This window comes from Rhea pennata, chromosome 5 (genome assembly GCF_028389875.1).
Source record: "Rhea pennata isolate bPtePen1 chromosome 5, bPtePen1.pri, whole genome shotgun sequence".
NCBI classification, from domain to species: Eukaryota; Metazoa; Chordata; class Aves; order Rheiformes; family Rheidae; genus Rhea; species Rhea pennata.
Window position 1 is genome coordinate 11,373,284 of NC_084667.1, and position 18,980 is coordinate 11,392,263.

At 36.3% G+C, this 18,980-nt stretch overlaps 1 protein-coding gene across 7 annotated transcripts in view; it reads left to right on the forward strand.

Moving 5' to 3' along the window:
- The window catches only part of GPHN (gephyrin), a 300,320-nt gene that overhangs the window by 87,385 nt on the left and 193,955 nt on the right, over positions 1–18,980 (forward strand). For all 7 annotated transcript variants that reach the window (XM_062575845.1, XM_062575846.1, XM_062575851.1 and 4 more), the window contains exon 2: positions 6,396–6,474. In XM_062575845.1, the coding sequence (XP_062431829.1) occupies positions 6,396–6,474 (79 nt within the window). The remainder of the gene's footprint in view (positions 1–6,395; positions 6,475–18,980) is intronic.

The window sequence follows — 18,980 nt, forward strand, 5'->3', positions numbered from 1 at the left end:
GAACTTGCACTTTCATTTATAGGATTTGATATCAGCAGTTGTTCAGAGACAGACGCTGCTGGATCTCTTACCTACTCCAGAGTAGCAGCTCATATGTTCTGAAAAGCTCTGTGGTACATTTGTAGAGCATTTCAAAGAAACACGGATTCCCACAGCTTGTGATATTTTAAGCATATTGACACATAAACCTATTAATAGCACCCAACTTTTCCAATAATTTCACTTCAGGAAAAATGTGTCAACATAGTCAGCTGAAATTATCTGTAGGAATTTTGTTTAAATTGTGATTTGATTGTATTGTATTTCAGAGCCCTGGGAAGCCAGCAGAAGCCTGAAGGGGCTTACTGGGACTGCATCTGGTGAATAATGTGACTGTATTTCTTCCTGAGCTTGAGGCTACTTTCAATGCCTTCACACTGCTGCAAATCTGAACTAATAAATCCTGCTATGGTTGAGTTGGCACCATGTAAAGTCAGTTTAGGTGTATCTGTTTGGCGTTTCCTGATTTAAGCTTGGATAGTGGCACTTGGCTGTATACAGCTAGCGAAGATTCGTGAAGATTTGCGTGGGGCTCGGTGCTAGTCCTGCCATACCCAAGCTGGTGTTGGTGGTGAAAATGCACCGTCTCTGCCCTATGGTCTGGGTTTAGGAGGGCTCCCTGAGCGCTGCATGAACACATTACACCAGTCCGTGCCCAGCGCTGCACCTGGGCAAGTAAGACCTACCAAAACCAGCGTGAGATAGCCTGGGCTGCACGCAGTGAACTCTAGTGAGCCCAGACTGACTGCATATAGGTTGGTGTGTTACCTTGTATGTTCAGTAATAACTGTCAGCTCAGGTTTTTTCCTCTGCTGTCTGAGGTATTCTTTTACTTTGGATAATGGAAAGTTCATTGTAAAAAGGAAACTGTATGGTGGTAGTTGCTTTTTTCAACAAGCTCTATGATCTGTATTAAATTCTTTATTTTTCTTGACTACTTCTGCTATAGTTTTTATTTCTTTCCAGTTGGACTTGAAAATTTTGCCTTGAAGTGTTTCTATTTCAAAACAATGCATTTTGCACTGCCATTTGTTTTAAGGAGGCTTAATAATACCAGTACAAAGTGATATCTAAAGAAAATATTTGTATTTTGAACAAAGGGAAATTGCCCTATATTTAGGGTTCATTGCAGGCAATTTTGATAAAACTCCCTTTCCCACTTTCTACAAAGGATTTTTTCCATAAACTGTCAGGAATGGGCCTAATTTTCATGTTCAATAAATTGAAATTTGTAAACATGGATATCATTTACTTATCAAAACCAGATCGGGCAAAAGAGTAATTCATGTAAAAGAAAAATTAAATACTGTTTAGGTAGTTATGTATTTCTTAGAATAAATATATGTGGTTTTGATTAATTTTTATTTTTCACTTCTATCCTCATGTTATTAAACTTGACTGATTTGTTTAAGCATCTAGTCATCTAATAACTCAACAGCTTAAAGATTTTTTTATGAATGGTCATTCTTAGGCACTTTACAATTCAATATGGTGCTTGCAGGGCCTTAGTTCAGAGCTGTGTATATACATTTATGATAAATTGCTATTGTATAATTGCTTGCAGAAGACTCTTCTGTCTCAGGTGATTTATTAGTCGTGCAAACCAAGAGGTTAAAAGTGCACATTATTCAGATTGAGTCCATAGAATAGTTTTGTGTTAGTCTTGCTTAGAAAATAAAGGAGGGAACTTATTTATTTTAAAGTCCTTGCCTATAGTAGAATTTTTTGTCTGCTGTGTATGTCCTGGCTCATGGATAAATTGGCATAAATTTGCTCTGATTAAACCCTGAAGCTCTGAAGTCTTAGAGCTGTATGACTTAATGCTCTTTATTCACACTGTACTTCTAGGTTTTTTGTGGGATTTTTGCAGTGTTAGTAACTCATTAACACATTTAGTATTTTTCTCTTCGTTTCTGTTCTTCCTGGCGTGGGTCACTCCCCGGGTCCAGTACTGTGGATGAGCTTTGCTTGCGTTGGAACCTAGAAAACAGACCCCAAATACTCATTAAAACATGCGACTTGGTCATCCGGTCGTGGGTTTCTTCCCGCTCTGTGCCGCGCCTTTGCGCGCCGGAGGCCTGCGGTCAGGGCAGGCGGCTGGTCGGCCTGGGCGCGCGGTGCGCGGGGAAGGCTCCAGCTCGGCGGCGCGGCCGAGTTCTGCGCGTTTCGCGTGCATCCGGCACTGAACAACGGCACTTTTTTTTCCCCCTCCTTCCTTTTTTACTAAGTAGTTTTGATTTTTGTTTTGAAAGGACTTTGACAGATTAGGTTGAACTGTGGAGAAGATGGATGAAGTTCCTTGAGGGTATGAAGATATTTAAATGTTAGCTGGCTGTGTATAGTTAGCTGATTTCAGCTCTATGGAGATGTATGAGAAATGAGGAAAGACTAGACACTGGGGCTCTGTGGACTGTGGATCAGCTCTGACGGATTTTCTCCGTGTCAGAAGATCTGTATGTATTTAGCTGTGCAGCAGTGCAAAGAAGGGTGATGGTATGTGCCACAATATGAAATGTGGTTTCTTAAATCATATCGCTCACGGATCTCTAATAAGATGCCTGTATTTTGGGGGCAGAGGAAAAGGAGATGTCATGGGATGTGTTTGACATAAGATACACCATGTTTGCAGATAGCGTGTCAGAAGGAAACGGAGCGTGCTTTTTCTTGTAGTGATTGTGAGTCTTAATGCAGGTGGCAAATAAGACGAAATACATGTTAGCACCTAGGGTAGGCACGCTTTATCATCTTTAAAACTGGATCTAGATCAGATTGGTTATAAACTTGATTAGCATACATTACAACCAAGAATCCGTGAAAGCTGTTAAACTATGCCCGTGTAAAATGCTGTGAATTGTTTCAGAGGTCAGCTAAGAAACTAAACATTCTTTTCCTGAACTAAATAAAATGCAAGAAAACTAAGACTGGGGATAAGATTTTTTTTTTTTTTTTTTTTTTAAGATTGTCTCAAGGACAATCTTTAAAAGAATGGGAGTTTTGTCACCTGCAGTAAGTAGAGCTATTCCAACCTGTGGTAGAACTAGTAATTTCAAAGAGGTCTAAAAAAAGATATGTTATTCTCAAAAGTACTGAAAGAACTTTTTTGCTTACTTCTTATCCTTTTCTTTCCCATCTAAGAATTTGTTAAAGTTTACAACCAAAGAAGCTGCAAAAAAAAGCCCAAACGCTCCCCCCTACACACACACACTTATTGGAAATATTTGTGGGGGGAGGGGGAGAGAGAGAAAGAAAGAAAAAAAATCCTTTCCAATTAAAAAAAAAAAAAGAATCCAAGAAGAAGAATCTCCTGAAGCATTTAGTGTTCTTAACTCAAAGAATTAGGAATTTTTTAATGGAAGGCAAACAATTAGAAGTCCTGATGTTTTATCTCCAAAGATTTGAATGTCCTTAATGGCTTGGTGTCCTTTCTTTTTGAAGTTCAGCTAATCACTGCTCAGAGGGTAGTGTTATTGAGTTGAAGCTCAAGCTTGTTAGATATGAAATGAATAGGTGGAAATTCAGTACAGATTTTCTAGGCCCAATGCCACACAAATATTGTAAATTTAAATGATAAATCATTAGAAAGAGGCATCACACACGACTAATGAAAACACAGAATAAATGGCTTCTTTAATTGCTGTTTGAAAATGTGAGAAGTCTGGGAGGATTCACAGCCTTCAGATAAGCTCTAACAAATTTTATAGTGCGTTAACGACAGTGACACAGAAGATGTTCCTTGAGTCATCACAAACAACTCCTGTGTCATTTAATCTATTCCTAAATCTGAGTGCCAGCTTATGCAGCTTCCTCACCCTCACTGTTCTTACAGAAAGATTATTCATAAAGCTTTACCTCTAGCTCTTGGAAAATATGCTTTCTATTCGTAATGATTCTCTCTCTCTCTCTCTCTCTCTCTCTCTCCTTTTTTTTTTTTTTTTTTTTTTTGGGGTGCAGCATTATCCTTTACCCCTTCTCCCTCTGTTTATTGCACTGATGATTTGTATAAACACACCAGCGGCAGTAGTATCCCTCTCATTTTGCTAAGCTAAAGAAGAAAGCTCTTTTTGTCTCCTCTCAGGTGGTTTGCTTTTCTTGATCATTACAGGAGCCGGTTTTGGCATCTTGCTTGCAGGTGGCATTATTACTTGCTTATGATTTCTGGAAATAATCATAGATTCGGATGTGCTTTAGTTCATTTCTGTATTGTATTTCTGGTTTATGATGACTCTGTTTTTCACTAGGTCACCCAAGTCTTTCTCTTCTGCTCTATTTCCGGTAGCTGAGCTCCTTTTTTTGTAGCAGCCCTTCTTTGTTAGTCTCTAAGTATCCCGTTTTGGCACAGGGTAGTATCTCATCTGAAGGGAAGAGAGTGAAAGCAGAAGTTTTCTGTTTACTGTTTTGCTACTGAACTTGACAAGGTTTAAATATAAACTAATCAACAGAGCTGGGCTTTTGTCTCCCATAAAATCTGGAGTTTATATTTTTTGTCTCTCTTTGAATTGCTCATTTACCTCAAGAGTTAGAAACTTTTTAAATTAGAGGGTCTTGGGTTTAGCCCAGTAGATGTGCATAGAAATGAGTATTTCTGAAAGTCTAAGATGTTCAAGGTGAGCATCCCTACAAGGTAAGTAGCTCTTGCTAATTCAGTACAGTTAAATCTCAGTCTAGTATAGAGATAATTGTTAAATAATCTTTGGAGGGACAAACTCAGGGTTCTGGACTTTGTCAGCCCAAGTAGCTTCTGTTTAAACTGAAAATCTGTGGTAATTGGCTCAAAGGCAAGAGCTTCCTTGGGGACCTTGGTACGTGCTGCATTGTATCTAGATTTCAGGGATCACATATGTCAAGCAACAGTTGCTGTTAAAGTTTTCAGAGGCAGATATGGGAAGTTTAGGTAACTACTGGTTATTACAAGGCTGAGGTGCAAAGTGGATAAACTCATTAATGGTATCAACAGTTTACATATATTGACATTATTGTCTCATACTGTTAGTTGTCAGGCTTTGTAAGAGAGCTGTAATCAACACCTCAGTTCCTCTTCTATGAATTACTGCAACCCCTCTTCCTGGACCATTTTGTTCCAGTACTTGCCTTGCCCAGCAGACTAACAGGCTTTAAGCTCAAGAGAGGCATTGGCAATGAGGTATGCTAGTAGAAATGTTTTGCAGTTTTGTAGTGTGCTAGGTGGGTCTGTCACAGAACGTATCCGCGTCTGTGAAAACAATGTACTTCGGAAATGGTTTGCATTTTTTCAGTATTGATGATGCACACTAGTATTCAGAGATACAAATTAAAGAAGAGTATCTTGCATTGCGAAGGAGAGAAGTAGGGACACTTGCTTTTGCAGATGATTTCACATGCATTCCCTTTCCTCAAATGCAAGCGAGGCCGTGCCCTGTTCCGGGAAATGAGCGGTGATGCATCCCCTTGTGAGCGTTCCTCTCGCTGGCACATTATGTTGCTAATTATGGTGAATAGCTCTTTACATAAATTTTGGCCATATCACAACCCCAGTGTCCTTCAGAAAGTTTGACGAAGTCAGAAATAATTCATTTGAACTTGTGCTGATTTATTAAAGCATTTGTGGCATTACTTTTTTCTCTCCCCTCTCTAGCTGACTATAGCGTTGTTTAAGAGAAATGAGTCTACGTGTGTGAATGGGGTACAAGTGCTAAGAACATTAGCAAAGAAAAAGAATTTGGGGTTTCAGGGTCAAATCTTTTTTTTTAATATAGTAAAGAAAATCAACGCACATTAATACTCTAACTTCTGTGAAATTACTTGTATGGCAATTTCTTCAATTCTTACAGTAAGAATTTACTTAGAATAAAATGTAAGAGTTCTTACATTTTATAAATGAATTATAAGCTGTTTGAATAGTTTTATTCTCCAAATTGTTTTGGCTATTGCTTATATTAAACATCTGTGCTAATTCACAAACAGTTGTAAACTTAAATGTTAAACACATAGTAACTGATTATTTTTATAATACCAAACTGTGTGTGATTAAAAATTCTACTCTTAAGTACACTGGTATCTATGTATACATATAAGCATCTAGTGTTATGTTTGAGATTTCTTGTAGCCACAGAAGATGCAGAAGTATTAAGGACAGCAGCTGAAACAGATTATTTCTGTGTAACCTGTGATAAATAGTTTATCACTTTCCACTGAATTAATTTATCAGCAAATCATTTAAAACCTCATTGAAAATCAGAATTTGTATATGAATGATCATTATTACAGCCAACCCCAGACAAACACTATTACTTAATCAACAAAACTGCATTCTGTTCTTAAATTTCCACCTCTTGTTTCTCTGTTTTTGTTTTGTTTTAATTTTATTTTTATTTTTTTAGTGAGTGACAGTTGCTTCAGGAACCTTGCCGAGGATCGTAGTGGGATAAACCTTAAAGATCTGGTCCAGGACCCTTCTTTGTGAGTATCTGGCTCTTATTGCTAAGCAAAGAAAAGCTTCTGCGTGATATTCTTGTGAGTAGCTTTGTAATTACATAAAGTTTTAGTATGATGAAGTACACTTAGTGCTTTAGTGGCGGTATGCTTGCCAGTATGCTATATGCTTGTTAACACAGGCCAATACAGTTAAAACCACATTGTGTTCTACCACCTTCTGTTCATGAATTGACACCCAATGACTACATATAGTAAAAGGTGCCTTATCTCAGGGTAAGAGCAGTCATTAGACGTAACGGATTCTGCATGTAGTATTTCTATGGAGGAGCTGTATGCAAATTGTCACCTTCCTTAAACAAGGAAGGTGACACATACATTAGGAGATTGAAGGATAGTTATGTTATCCTAAGTTATCTTGATCTGTGGAATCTCTTTGTTTAATAGCTGTTTTTATATAACTGATACACTTATTTCTATCAGGAGTATATGTTTTAATTCAAGTGCAGAGCAGATGATCTAATTTTTACATCATGGCAAAACTGGTGGCCTTCCTTCTCAGTGCTAGACTTGTACAGAAGCCCAGTAGTTTTCTCTTAAAAAAATTCAGCCTCCTAAGCTCAGAGCCAGTTTTGAAATTGTGTCAAACTTCGGTGGTTATTTTTTTGGCTTGGGGTTTTCTTCTGCTTGTTTCTTCAGTTAACTCTGTTACTAGCAGAAAATATTTTTGCTGGTGTGGAGAAGCAAGCAAATGTAGCACCTGTAATGGTGGGAAGAGAAGCAGGAGAAAAAAAACCACTTCTTTAACAAGAATGATTGTACATTCCACAGTGAGTCTTAATGTGATGAGCCTTTACAATAGCAAGGGCATATATTTCAGTAGTTGTGGGAAAATAGCAGAAAGTAAGGCATATTTGTATCTTGTTCCAGTTATAGGGCGTTTTTAGATGCAGAATTTGTCATGTTGCTACAGATAAATGACATATCTGCATTTATATGTGCACACTTGAGAAATTTGGACATAATGATTTAATATTTGATAATTCATACCTCAGAAAAATAGAAAAACAGAAGACAAGTATAATTGCTGCTTAGGATTCACAGAACAAATACAGTAGTTATTTTTTCAGTAATGACTATGTAAATTTAAGTGTCCAAATTGAGGCTATTTCAAAGAACTTAATTTTCAACCAAAATTTGCCTTTTGAGTGGCTTTTCCTTTAGAGAATTATATATGTCATTTTGAGCTGCAAGTGCATTCACATGCTGCACACAGTGAATACTAGTGATTTATAAGTTTTGTATTTATCATTTCCGGAGATTACTTTCAGAAAGGATGAACTACATTTGTTGTAGATTGATGAATTTCCTTGCCATTGACACAAAGTGGAAAAAACTTCTAGTTTCCTTCCCTGACCATAATTTACATGAAGAAGATTATAATCCATTAATGTAATCTACAAAAAAAATTAAATGGATTTCTGGTGCTTATAGCATAAGCCTAAGCAACTGCAAGGAGTATGTCTTTTATCATTTTGAAAGATTGAATAAAAAAACTCCAAACATCTGTTACTTCTCAAGGACTACTCATGACATGTCTGCTGTATGACAGATTATAATGCAAAAGAAGTCTGGTTCTTTCTGCCTAATGATAGGAAAGTACATACTTTGTTTTGTCTTCCCAAATTGATAGGCTTGGAAATTTGCTACTGAGGGCTTATTAGGAGTTCTTCCACAATGTGTAATTGTGTGAGAGAGCCTTGAATATGAAGAAGTGATCTAACATGTATCTCATCTAACAGCCCAGCTCTTTAAGCTGCTGTGGTTTCTGAATCCCTTATAGTACGAGACAAATGCAACAGGACAATACGGGGCTAACAACTGATGGTGTCAGTCAAGGAGATGTTTCAACCATTTTTGAAAAGAGTAAAGTTTAATTTTCAAAATTTTCACACTGAAATAGCAAAATAACATTTGGTTCATCCTCTTTCCAGTTTATCATTTACAATTTAAGATTCTTTTGGTGCTCATTTACTCTGTAAACAAACTTTCTCTTTTCTTGGGGACCTAATATTAGACATCAACTTCATATTTACATGAAGTTTTTGGTGCTTTCTCTGTGAATGTCTCTGTCACTGTACATATTCTCAGTGAATTCTAATGTGTGACACTATATAATACACCTAAAGGGGAGCATCAAAGAAGTATAAGTGGTTTGTATAATAGGACAATATAATATATGAAATGCATTTTGAATATTGTCCATCTCTTGCGAAACTTAGCTAGTTGATACAGTCCTCTAAGCTATATCGGAATCTCTGTTGTTACTTGTCACTTTTATCTCCATCACAGACAAAGCTTCTCTTTTGTTACTACAGAAAGCTCTAAGACCAGTCCTTGTTCTGCGAGGTTGAAAATGTGGCTTTGCTCTGAAATGAGACTTTGTGAAAACAGCACTGGAGGGTATTCTGATTAGTGTCTGGTTTGTATCAGGTGTGCCTAATTATCAGGAGGTCTGAAGTTGTTTTTAGTACCTATGTATTGCAGAAGAATTCTCTTATACAAGCTGTGAGAAGAAAATGTCATTTACCCTGCATGTAATTTTATTAGAAAAACAGCCAAAATGTTAATAATACACAAATTCAGTAGCTTTATGTTAGAAACTCCAGGATGCAATTTGAATTCCATTTGTCTATGGGAACTCTGATAGAAGTCTTTTTGTCACCAACTTCTTACATTTTACAACCTGAGGTCAAGAATCTGGACGCTTTTTGTGGGAAGTAGCTATGAGAGTTTTAGAAACTGTCGTTTAAGGACTGAAAATCAGTCCACTGAAGATGATGAAGGAAATCTTGAGAAGGTCTGATTGTTACTATTTTCTTTTACAGAATACATAAGCTATACTCTAGATTTGAAGACCTCATAAATATAATACTAATATGTGGATGTAAAAGTCCGTGGTGTCTGTTAAACATGGGAATGGAGGAAGAGTAGCAGTTTTTGAACATAACTGAAATTATCGTAGATCATCCATTTTGGGCTTTGCCCATCATTTGAAAGTCAGTAGCACATTCTTTCTTGGTGAAGATTATAAAAACCCATGTTGCAATAATTATAAAACGAGGAATTCGAGCACTAGTGTCTCGTTAGAGGTCGTTGCTTCAGCCTTCGTAAAGTCTACGACCTTTGTGCAACCTTTCTAGTTTTCCAGTGTCTGTTATAATTTGTGGATGCCACGCATGTATGATTTTTTTTCTCACTGCTGGTCTCAATAAGCCAGTGTAGAGAGGAAATATTTCGTCTTTCATTCTATCCGTTGATGCCTTGTTTTGTTGCAGCACTCTAGTGGGAGTTTATGCTCAGTTGTTCCCATTATTTGACTGTATTAGCACATGCTTTCTTGAGTGGGCCCGTTTTACAAAAATATTTCACTTGTTCCCTGCTTATCTGTCAGTATCATGAGAGTTTATAAAGTGATCATCTGTGTCAGGACAACTGGAGGACCCATAGTATTATGGCAGTACAAAGTACGCTTCTGTGCAAAGGGGCAGTCAATACTCATGAGGAACAGAAGTGCAGTCTATTTTAAGTACGGTATCTAACGGAAAAGTTGTACGTGGCAAACTTCCAAAGAGCTGGCACCTACCTAAAGTAATTGATAATGATGAGCCAAATCCAATAAGCACTTCTTAAGGTTGGTATAAATACAGTTGGCCTCTTGCCATATTGATGGATTTGTGATCCGTTTCTGGAATGAGTGAGACAAACTGTTATCTACTTTGACCGCAGGCAGAGTTTGCAACTGCTTGCCAAAATTGTGATATACCCAATTTAGGTGATCTTTTTGTTCTAAAGATTGATTCTACTCTCTTCCTTGGTAAAGTATTCCATTTATTGATTACCTTCCTATTTAACTTGTATATCCTACTCCTAGTCTGGATTTGTCTAACCACTGAAGAATCTTGTTTTCCCCTAAATTGTAAGCGGTGTCCGCTGAACTGTATAGGTTTTTGATGTAATGTGGTAGAGCTGTTCTTATGATCTTAACTGTGAACCCTCCAGCGGCTTCGGATAGCCGCCTACACCGTTGGCCGGTGCAGAGTTAGTATGATTTCCCTGTAGCGAGGTGATAGTTATCTCCATATTCTACTATTTCACTTCCCATAGACTTTGAACTCATAATTGATGTATTATTTGATATCAAAAGGTTAAATAAGGCCTTGTAGACATCAGGTAATTACTTTGAAAATGCAGTTAGCTTAAGCGATACAAGTGCCTCATGTGATCACAGGTTATTTAAAACATGCTTTCTGCTCCATTCTTCAGTGGCTTAAATTATGTTGATAGAAGACATTCATAAGCCAAAATAGAATTATCCTAGGTTAGTTATTATACAAATCCAGAAGCTGGAGCAAGAAGCAAGGTGAAAGACAATAAAAGAATAGAAGAATAGTGAGGAGTTGGAAGAAGTACGTATTTAATAATATAGAAAAAGATTAGGTTACAGGCTATGCAAAAACAAAATGGTCGTATTTCACCATCCTGATAGAAAATAATCAAATTATTGGTTATTATCTCTATTAATAACCTATAAAATCAAAAATTGATATTACTCTATTTAATAATGGTTTTATTATGGAAAGATGTTTTGCATCATTCTTGTGTGATAGAATCACATCTGGAATTTATGAATAGGACTGTAAAACATATCATATTTTGGCACATTTTGTTATTCTTTACTTCCCTATAACCAGATGAGGTAGGGAAAAAAGGGAAAAAAGTAGAAAGATTATTTAATTTAGTTTGTAATATGTGGCAAGCTGGTCAGAATGCTTTGTGGCCTCAAACAAAATTAAATACCCCCTAAGCTAATACATGTGTAAATATGTCAGGTATCTTCTGTCTCCAAAGAAATGCTGAAAATGTTATGATGGTAACAAAAATAATGCCAATATATGTGCCCTGCTTTATTTCAGAGAATTGGTATATAATCAGATGCCAGATATGTTGCGTGACTCTTAATAGACCTGCATTTCAATTTTAACTTTTCCTATGTGTTTTATAAATTTGATCTGGAAACTTGAAAATCTGTTTGGATTCTTTCTGAATGTTATGTATCATCAACAGTTATGGAGATACACTGGATTCTTTATATTCAGAGTTATAGTTTATGTTGCTTTATTAAGTATACTTGAATTTTCCTTTATAAACAAAAATTTGAAAAATTTTAAAGAAAAGCTGTCTTTTTGCTGTTTTTAACTACATTTTACTACAATTACTATGATTATTGCTTATGTCTGAAAAGAAAAACACATTTACTCAAAACTTGGTTTATGAAATGTTGATCAAATTTAAACCTGGATAGTCTCACAAAAGTTATTAGAAGTTGTTTCTATGTACACTTAAAAATTTTAAAAGTAGCTGCTGCAGTTTTCACTCAAAATTCATGCCAGTTTTGCAGTTTTCCAGTTGCAGTTTTTCAGTTCTTTACCTTAATACCTGGTATTCTCCAACAGAACAGGAAAGAGACTTAATATGACATTCATACAAGGAAACATAAGAGTCATTTTACAGTTGTGGGGTTTTTTCTTTGAATTTGGTGGGAATACGGACAAAATTTTTGTGCCTGAGTATATTCAGGATCAGATCAAAATGTCTTGATACAGGAGATGTATGCACCAAGTACAGTCATAGGCTGAGTTAAGCATCAAAATATTTCTTTTGGTAATCATTTGTAATAATTGTTAATGAAAATACTTTGGACTAGCATGTAGAGGTGTTCACTGGATTGAGTGTATTTTTACAGTTTGTAATTTGCTTTTGAATTTCAGGGCATACGCAGCCCAGGTATTATGCTGGACATCTGTCTGGGTTCACTTTCGCAGTCGTTGTCTTCTCATCCAAACCAAATGCACCACTGTTCCTAGTTCCACTCTCTAGGGACCTTATCTGGCCTTTTCCATTCTTCCTGTTCTTGGTTTTCCCATCTCCAGCTTCTGTTGGAGTGGTCTTTCTCTGTTGTAATTGCCCTTTTCCTCAGCTCGCTAATCGTGGTGGATCTGTGACTCCCAACAATCCCTTCTGCCTCATGCAAACCTCATTTCTAGCCTGTTTTGCAACTTCAAGGTTTCTTCCTAATCCCAGCTAACCTCACGCTCAATATAATCTCATTCTTCCCTACACTAATCTTTGTTTCTGCTTATATTCAGATCTATTATTCTTTGTATTTACTTAGGTTATCTGCTCATACTATGTAGATAGGAGAAAGAAAAATATTGTGTGTAAAGGAGAGATGGTCCAGTGGTGATCCTCAGTTAACCTACATCTGTGGCTGATTTGTTGAGAAGATCCTATAATACTCGGCAGTGTATTAAGTGTATTTCTGTAGTTTCAGAAAAGAGAACAGTATATGAAGACTTACCGCAAGAATATAGAGAACAAAACAGAAGACCTGTTTGTGCTGCTGTATAAAGCTGGGATGTACTTACATACTGTGTTAAATAACTTCTAAAAACGGATAAATATGGATTATAAGATTAAGCAGAGATTTGAAATAGATTCCACACAAGGAGAAATTAAATAGACTAGAACTTTTCAGCATAACAAGAGAAAACTTGTAGTGGAGGTACACAAAATGAGTATCATGAAAAGTTAAAAAGAGACAATTATACATTTTTCACAGTTCAGAAACTGTGACAGGTAAAAAAAAAAAATCAGACAGCAGGTTTAAAATGAACAAAAGTACATACTTATTCAAGTGTAGCAGAACTGAATATTGCATAAATGATAAAAGAACTTGTGGAAATGTCAAGTATAAATAATAGGTAGAAGAAAAGGATTAGATTGATGTACCAACCAGCTATGAAACTATGGCTCTTGTTATGTGATGATCTGCATGCAGCTTCTAGCTCAGTAAGTTCCCAAACTGAACATACTGAGCAGGGAGTGTAGAGCAGAGGACAATCCATGCTCTGTGTCATGTATTTATTCACTAAGCGTTTGTTGCTTCTCAACATCAGAAACAATGTATTGAGTTATAGGGACCTTTGAACTGAGCTGGTATGGCAGTTTTTATATTTGTATTGCAGGAATAGTAATCTCATGAATAATGGAGCACATGTTAACTTGGAACATTTTTTCCAGAGGATCAGCAAAGACTTGTCCTTGAAAGTAGAGCAGGCTTTCCTGACACGGCTGAATTTAAATTTGGTAGTCCTAGTAATGGGGGCACAAAAGCCTCTCAGCAAAGGAGTTGGAATAATTTATTACGCAGGAGAAACTTTCCTCTAATCTCACTCGTAAAAATGACTAAATGCTCTTCTGAAGCTTTCTTCCAAAATCAATCTTCAGTCGACCTCCGGACATGAGACTTGTAGGACAGGATAAATTTTGTCAAAGCTATAAATAATTGAAAGAGTGTCTTAATTAGGGAAGGCGTCTGTGTAATTTGTGTATGTATTTGCCATATAGATTAAGTTGTCAGGGGAAATGGATGTTCTACTACAGAAAAATTATGCTAGAGTACCTAGCTGGAATGTGTACCTAGCTGCACGTTCCTGAGATGAGCAGCTACAGGGAGCCTGTGCAGCTCAGGAAGAATCCTGCCATTAGGACACAGAAGATTGCTTCCTGGAGAGGTATTTATGGTCTTACACAGCACTGTGCACTCTGTTGAAGTTCCAGGTCACTTTCTTAAATAGAAAGAATCATCCTGCCATCATTTGTTCTGGGAGACTCTTTAAATCTTTTTAGGGTTGTTCATCCTGTGCAATAGAGATGTATACAGAGAGTGATTTAAGAAGGATGAAGTACAATGACCCTGTGATAACTCTTCTGTTGCTTTCATGTACACTTCTCTTGCCTTTCCTCCCTGTAACTTGAATTTCACCATAGATAGATTCCTCTTCACTTGTATTTTCCCCCCTTTTCCATGCTAACAATAACAGCGTAAGAGCATAACCATAATATAGATATATTTTCTCTGGATGATGACAGCCTTGAAGTTCAAAACTTGACACATCAAGTATTCAAAAATTACCTGAAGTCATTTTCTGTAGGCAGGGATTTCAAAGAACCACAGTTGCACTACAACACTGAGTGCTTCCCTTTAAACCCTTAATAATTCTATTCTAAGCTTTTTGCTCTTTATTTAGCTACTGCGTCTCTCCTCATACCTCCAATTTCATCCCCCTTATTTCTGAATTGAATATGTATGAAATCAGAAATTGAATTTTCTATAGGTTGTTGGGATTGGGATATGAGAACCTTTTCTAATAAATGATCTTTTTGATTGGAATTGAACTGTTCTGATGAAATTTATTCTTGATACCATTTTCAGAGAGGTGGTTGTCATTGAAAATACAAGATGCTCTAGAGTGTCATTTGACTGACATGATTGAATTATATATTTAAATAATACACACCGAGAGGTCTTTTCTTCCCACAATGCTTGTCATAAAGATACTGTACAATAAACAGTCTGTATAGCTGAGTGCAATATGTGGAGCTATTCAGTAACAGAAACATTCAACAAAAGAATAGATGATGGAGAGGCTACTTAATGTGTAACAAAACTGGAATGTTTCCTTTTTCTATTTTAACAAAGTCCTAAATAACAAATCTATTTTTAAAATAGATTTGATACCTATTGTGCTTTGTTTTGCGTACTTTTTTTGTCTACATCTATTTTTCCAAGGGATGCACTAAAAGGTACAAAGGTGCTTCAAAAGTGAGGACATCTGTCATGGAGCTTTCTCTTTTTCTACTCACATAAAAAACTTTTCTGACAGATCCTAGGGAGGCACTCACTATACAGATAGTAATCCCGGAAATGCACTAATAAGCAATTATATTTTCAAATGCAGATAAAGAGAATAAAGAGTAGTGCAATTTAAAGATTTTTACCAGTATTGTTTTGAGATGGCTTTATATTCATGATTGTGGAGATGAGTGTGGTAACCAGAACGGCTGATTTGTTCAGTTTGCACTCAGAGCTCTAGCTGTATGTGTATTAAACCCATGTGCCTCAGCAAACTGTATTGTGCAGGCATTACCACAATTGCAATGCTCTGAAAGTTAAGAGAACAAAATTTGAATAAATTCTTTTTCTCATACTATCAAACAACAGTACCATACAGATTAGAAGTTCACTTTCATCCAAACCTGGATGAATTTCAGGGGTAAATGAGAGATCTCAGAAGTGCCATCCTATCGTATTTCAGATTTCTGTTTCAGAGTACAAACTACTAAGAAAATTTCAAGAAAAATCTAATTTTTTTCTCAATAGTCATAAAAACATCTTTTAATCTTTTTTTTTTTTTTTTTTTTTTTTTTTACTAATCTTATGATGGAAGCAATTTTGTTTAAAAAAAAATCCAAGGAAGAGAAGTAAAATGAAAACTGTAAGATAAAATAATTTTCACAAAATAAGCAGCTAAACCCAGAAATGCTCATGCTCACAGTGGCAGGCATCCAACCCCACCTACTCATGCATTCAGCCTGATGGATCCTAGATGGCAGCCTGTATTTTGTATGTATCGGCAATTGCAAACTTTCCTTTCCAGCCAAAAATTAATAGCCCCACCCAAAACCATCTAAAATCGTTCTCAGAACCTGAAATTACTTTCTTTTAGCTATATTTATAGCCTATCTTGTAATGACAGTTTTTAAATTTTATAAGAGAATTAGTTGTACTGTGTTCAGTACTCTGTGGATATAATTTGACTTTCAAATGCATTCTCTCCAGATCATTCAGCATTGAATCTCTTCTGAAAACCAAGAATTCACCAGCAAAGTAGGAAGGAATATCGTTAGTACATTTTTGTCTTCATCTTCCTGGCCTAGGACTGAATGTTGTCTGCCATGAGCCTTAGGCAGATTGCTTTCAAGGGCAGTTTTGTAGGTGGATGGATAAAGAAACAACACTTTTGGAAGACTGATTCTTATTTTTAATAGTAGGCTGTGTATCAGTTTTTCAGAAGTTTACAACATTAAAAATACATCCTCAGTGAATGAATTTGTGACCGAAAGTTAGATTAGGTAAAAGTTATATTCACGATCATATAGATGTAGTATCCATGTATTTACTACACTTCATTATTTGTTTATATATAGGCATCAGTAGTACATGAGTACTCAAGATTGGAAGATTTCACATTGATTTGTATTTTAAAAACTAATATTAAGACGTTATACAGATCATTCAATTCTGCATTGTGAAAAAAATTTAATGAAGTATGTTTTTAAAAAAATCAAAACTGAGAAACCTTCTCTTTCCCTTTTCTCTAGTTTGTCAGCAACAGCGAGAAGTATTTTTTCCTCTTCTGCCTGCATGGTTGAGCAGAACATTTTGAAGATATTTACGTGAAACAAATGAAGAAGCCCTCGAGTTTTTTTTTAAACCTGATAGAAGAAGACAATATGAGCTAACGTACTTGCACAGAAATCCTAGTATTAGCTTAGCAAGCTGCATGCCTAGTTTTATTTCTTTGCCTCCCTTCAGGGTACCATTTGCAGTTCCTGTTGTCCTGCCTCCTCCTACGCATACTTCAAACCACAGCCAGCACTGTAGCCCTTGTACTCTCAATCTATTTAGCCAACGTATTGTTTGTGCTAAACAAAAAGGCTTGATTATGCTTTTTGTGGAGCTTGTGCATACGTAGCATGCTCAAGAGCTCTAGTACAACATAAAATTGTCTTTGGATCTAAACCTTTCCAGTCACTAGTTTTACTACCTTTAATGAGATACTGTTATTTTCATTGTGTAAATGAAGAAACAAACTTTATGTGAACAGTGCAGTGTCTGCTGCATGTATAGATATGCACAAGCTATTTTTAAAGTAGTGACGGTTGTCATGTGATTACAGCAGCACAGAGCTCAGTGTAGACTGAATGAGCATTCAGCTTCTTAGAAAGGTTTTGTTCATATCTTTTGATTTCAGCGTCATTGTGGCTGCACTGTTTTTGCTGTCTTAAGCTTTTCGTTAGCTTGCCAACTTGGCTATTTCTGCATAGCTTAAAAAAATATACAGACATGTCCCTTGCAAAAGGATAGAAATAATCTGTAGCAAGCTAGCAATGGTTAAAAATGTCTTTTTCTTTCCATCTATTTCTGTATGCAGCGATGACTTCTCTTAAAATTTGTTTCAGTGGCATTTCAGCTGAAAATTGGAATTGCTTTCTTTTTTCCAAACCAACCACTTTGCTCTCCAAATTTAAAACAGATCTTAATTCTCCCTAACCCAAGATAAGTTAGAACTATTCCTGTCCAAGACCTCACATTCTGCAGCTGTAGAAAGGCAGACTAATGAGAAGCCGACCATCCTTATTAATTGAGAATTTCTTAGTCTAGCAGAAAGATGCTTGTTTTTCACATCTTTTCTTTCTGTCTCCCTCCCTTAGTATTCCTCCTAATTAGAGGTCGTGGCATAAATACTGAGTCTTCTCAAGACCATGAATTTTTGCTGCTCCTTTGGCATACTAAGTGGTGGTTTCTTTGTACTATTTATGTTTCTGTACACACAAGGCAGGACACTAGCTGGATGTTTTTAAGAGTTCATTCCATTTATTAGATACATTAGTATCAAGCTATCATATCATCAGGTCCTCTGTAATGATGGAAAGCAGACTTCCAGACGTCTGATGTTGAACTGCTCATTGGTGAAGCAAAAAGTGGTGAAACTCTAGAAATCATTGGTCAGAAATTATCCAGGCACTCATTAAGCGCAGATTTGGAAACATACGTTATTTGGAAAAGAACTATGACTCTAAGTGTATCCAGAAAAAGATAGGCATACTTAGCTTAGACAGTTACGACATCCCAAAGGAATAAGTTTTTTTAAGACACAGGCCTGCTGAGTAACAGGATAGATCAGACCACTGACATTTTAACGATGGGGAGAACCTTTGTATACAGAAGAATACAGTTTCCAGAAGTGATCTCCTTTCCTTCAGGAATGAGGGACTCCATGATTGTCTTTTCTTGGTGATTATGCATCATCAATATAGCCACGTGATTTGCAACGAGGAAACTAAGTAAGACTGCTTCAGAGAATGAAATTTATTTATGCAACTGTAATATTGAAGATTAGTTTCGGGTTTCTATTAGCTATTCAGATTTGAAAATACGCTTCCGTTGCACTTTACTAGAATTCAGTGACACATCCATGGATGTTACATGTGGATTATAGACTTGTTTCTTCTGAATTATAAAGTCAGATTTTAGAGATCATAAATTATGTGTTTTTCCTTTGTCTTTAAATTCTGTGTGGAATATACCATGCATAGTCATGTTTGAATTGGAATTATTTACATCTGAATCTGCCTCGTCTTGACCTTATGGATCAGTTTCTCTTAATTTTCGGTCTGTAAATAAGGATATTGACCAAGCTGAAGAGCTTATAAACATTTTTCTTGAATGAAAATCTCTTCTTGAAAGGCAAATGGTGATTTTTGTTTATTTTCACTGCTGCTGGTGATTAAGAAAGAAAAACTGAATTGATAGCTTAAATGTTAAATTTAATATGTCAGTGGCA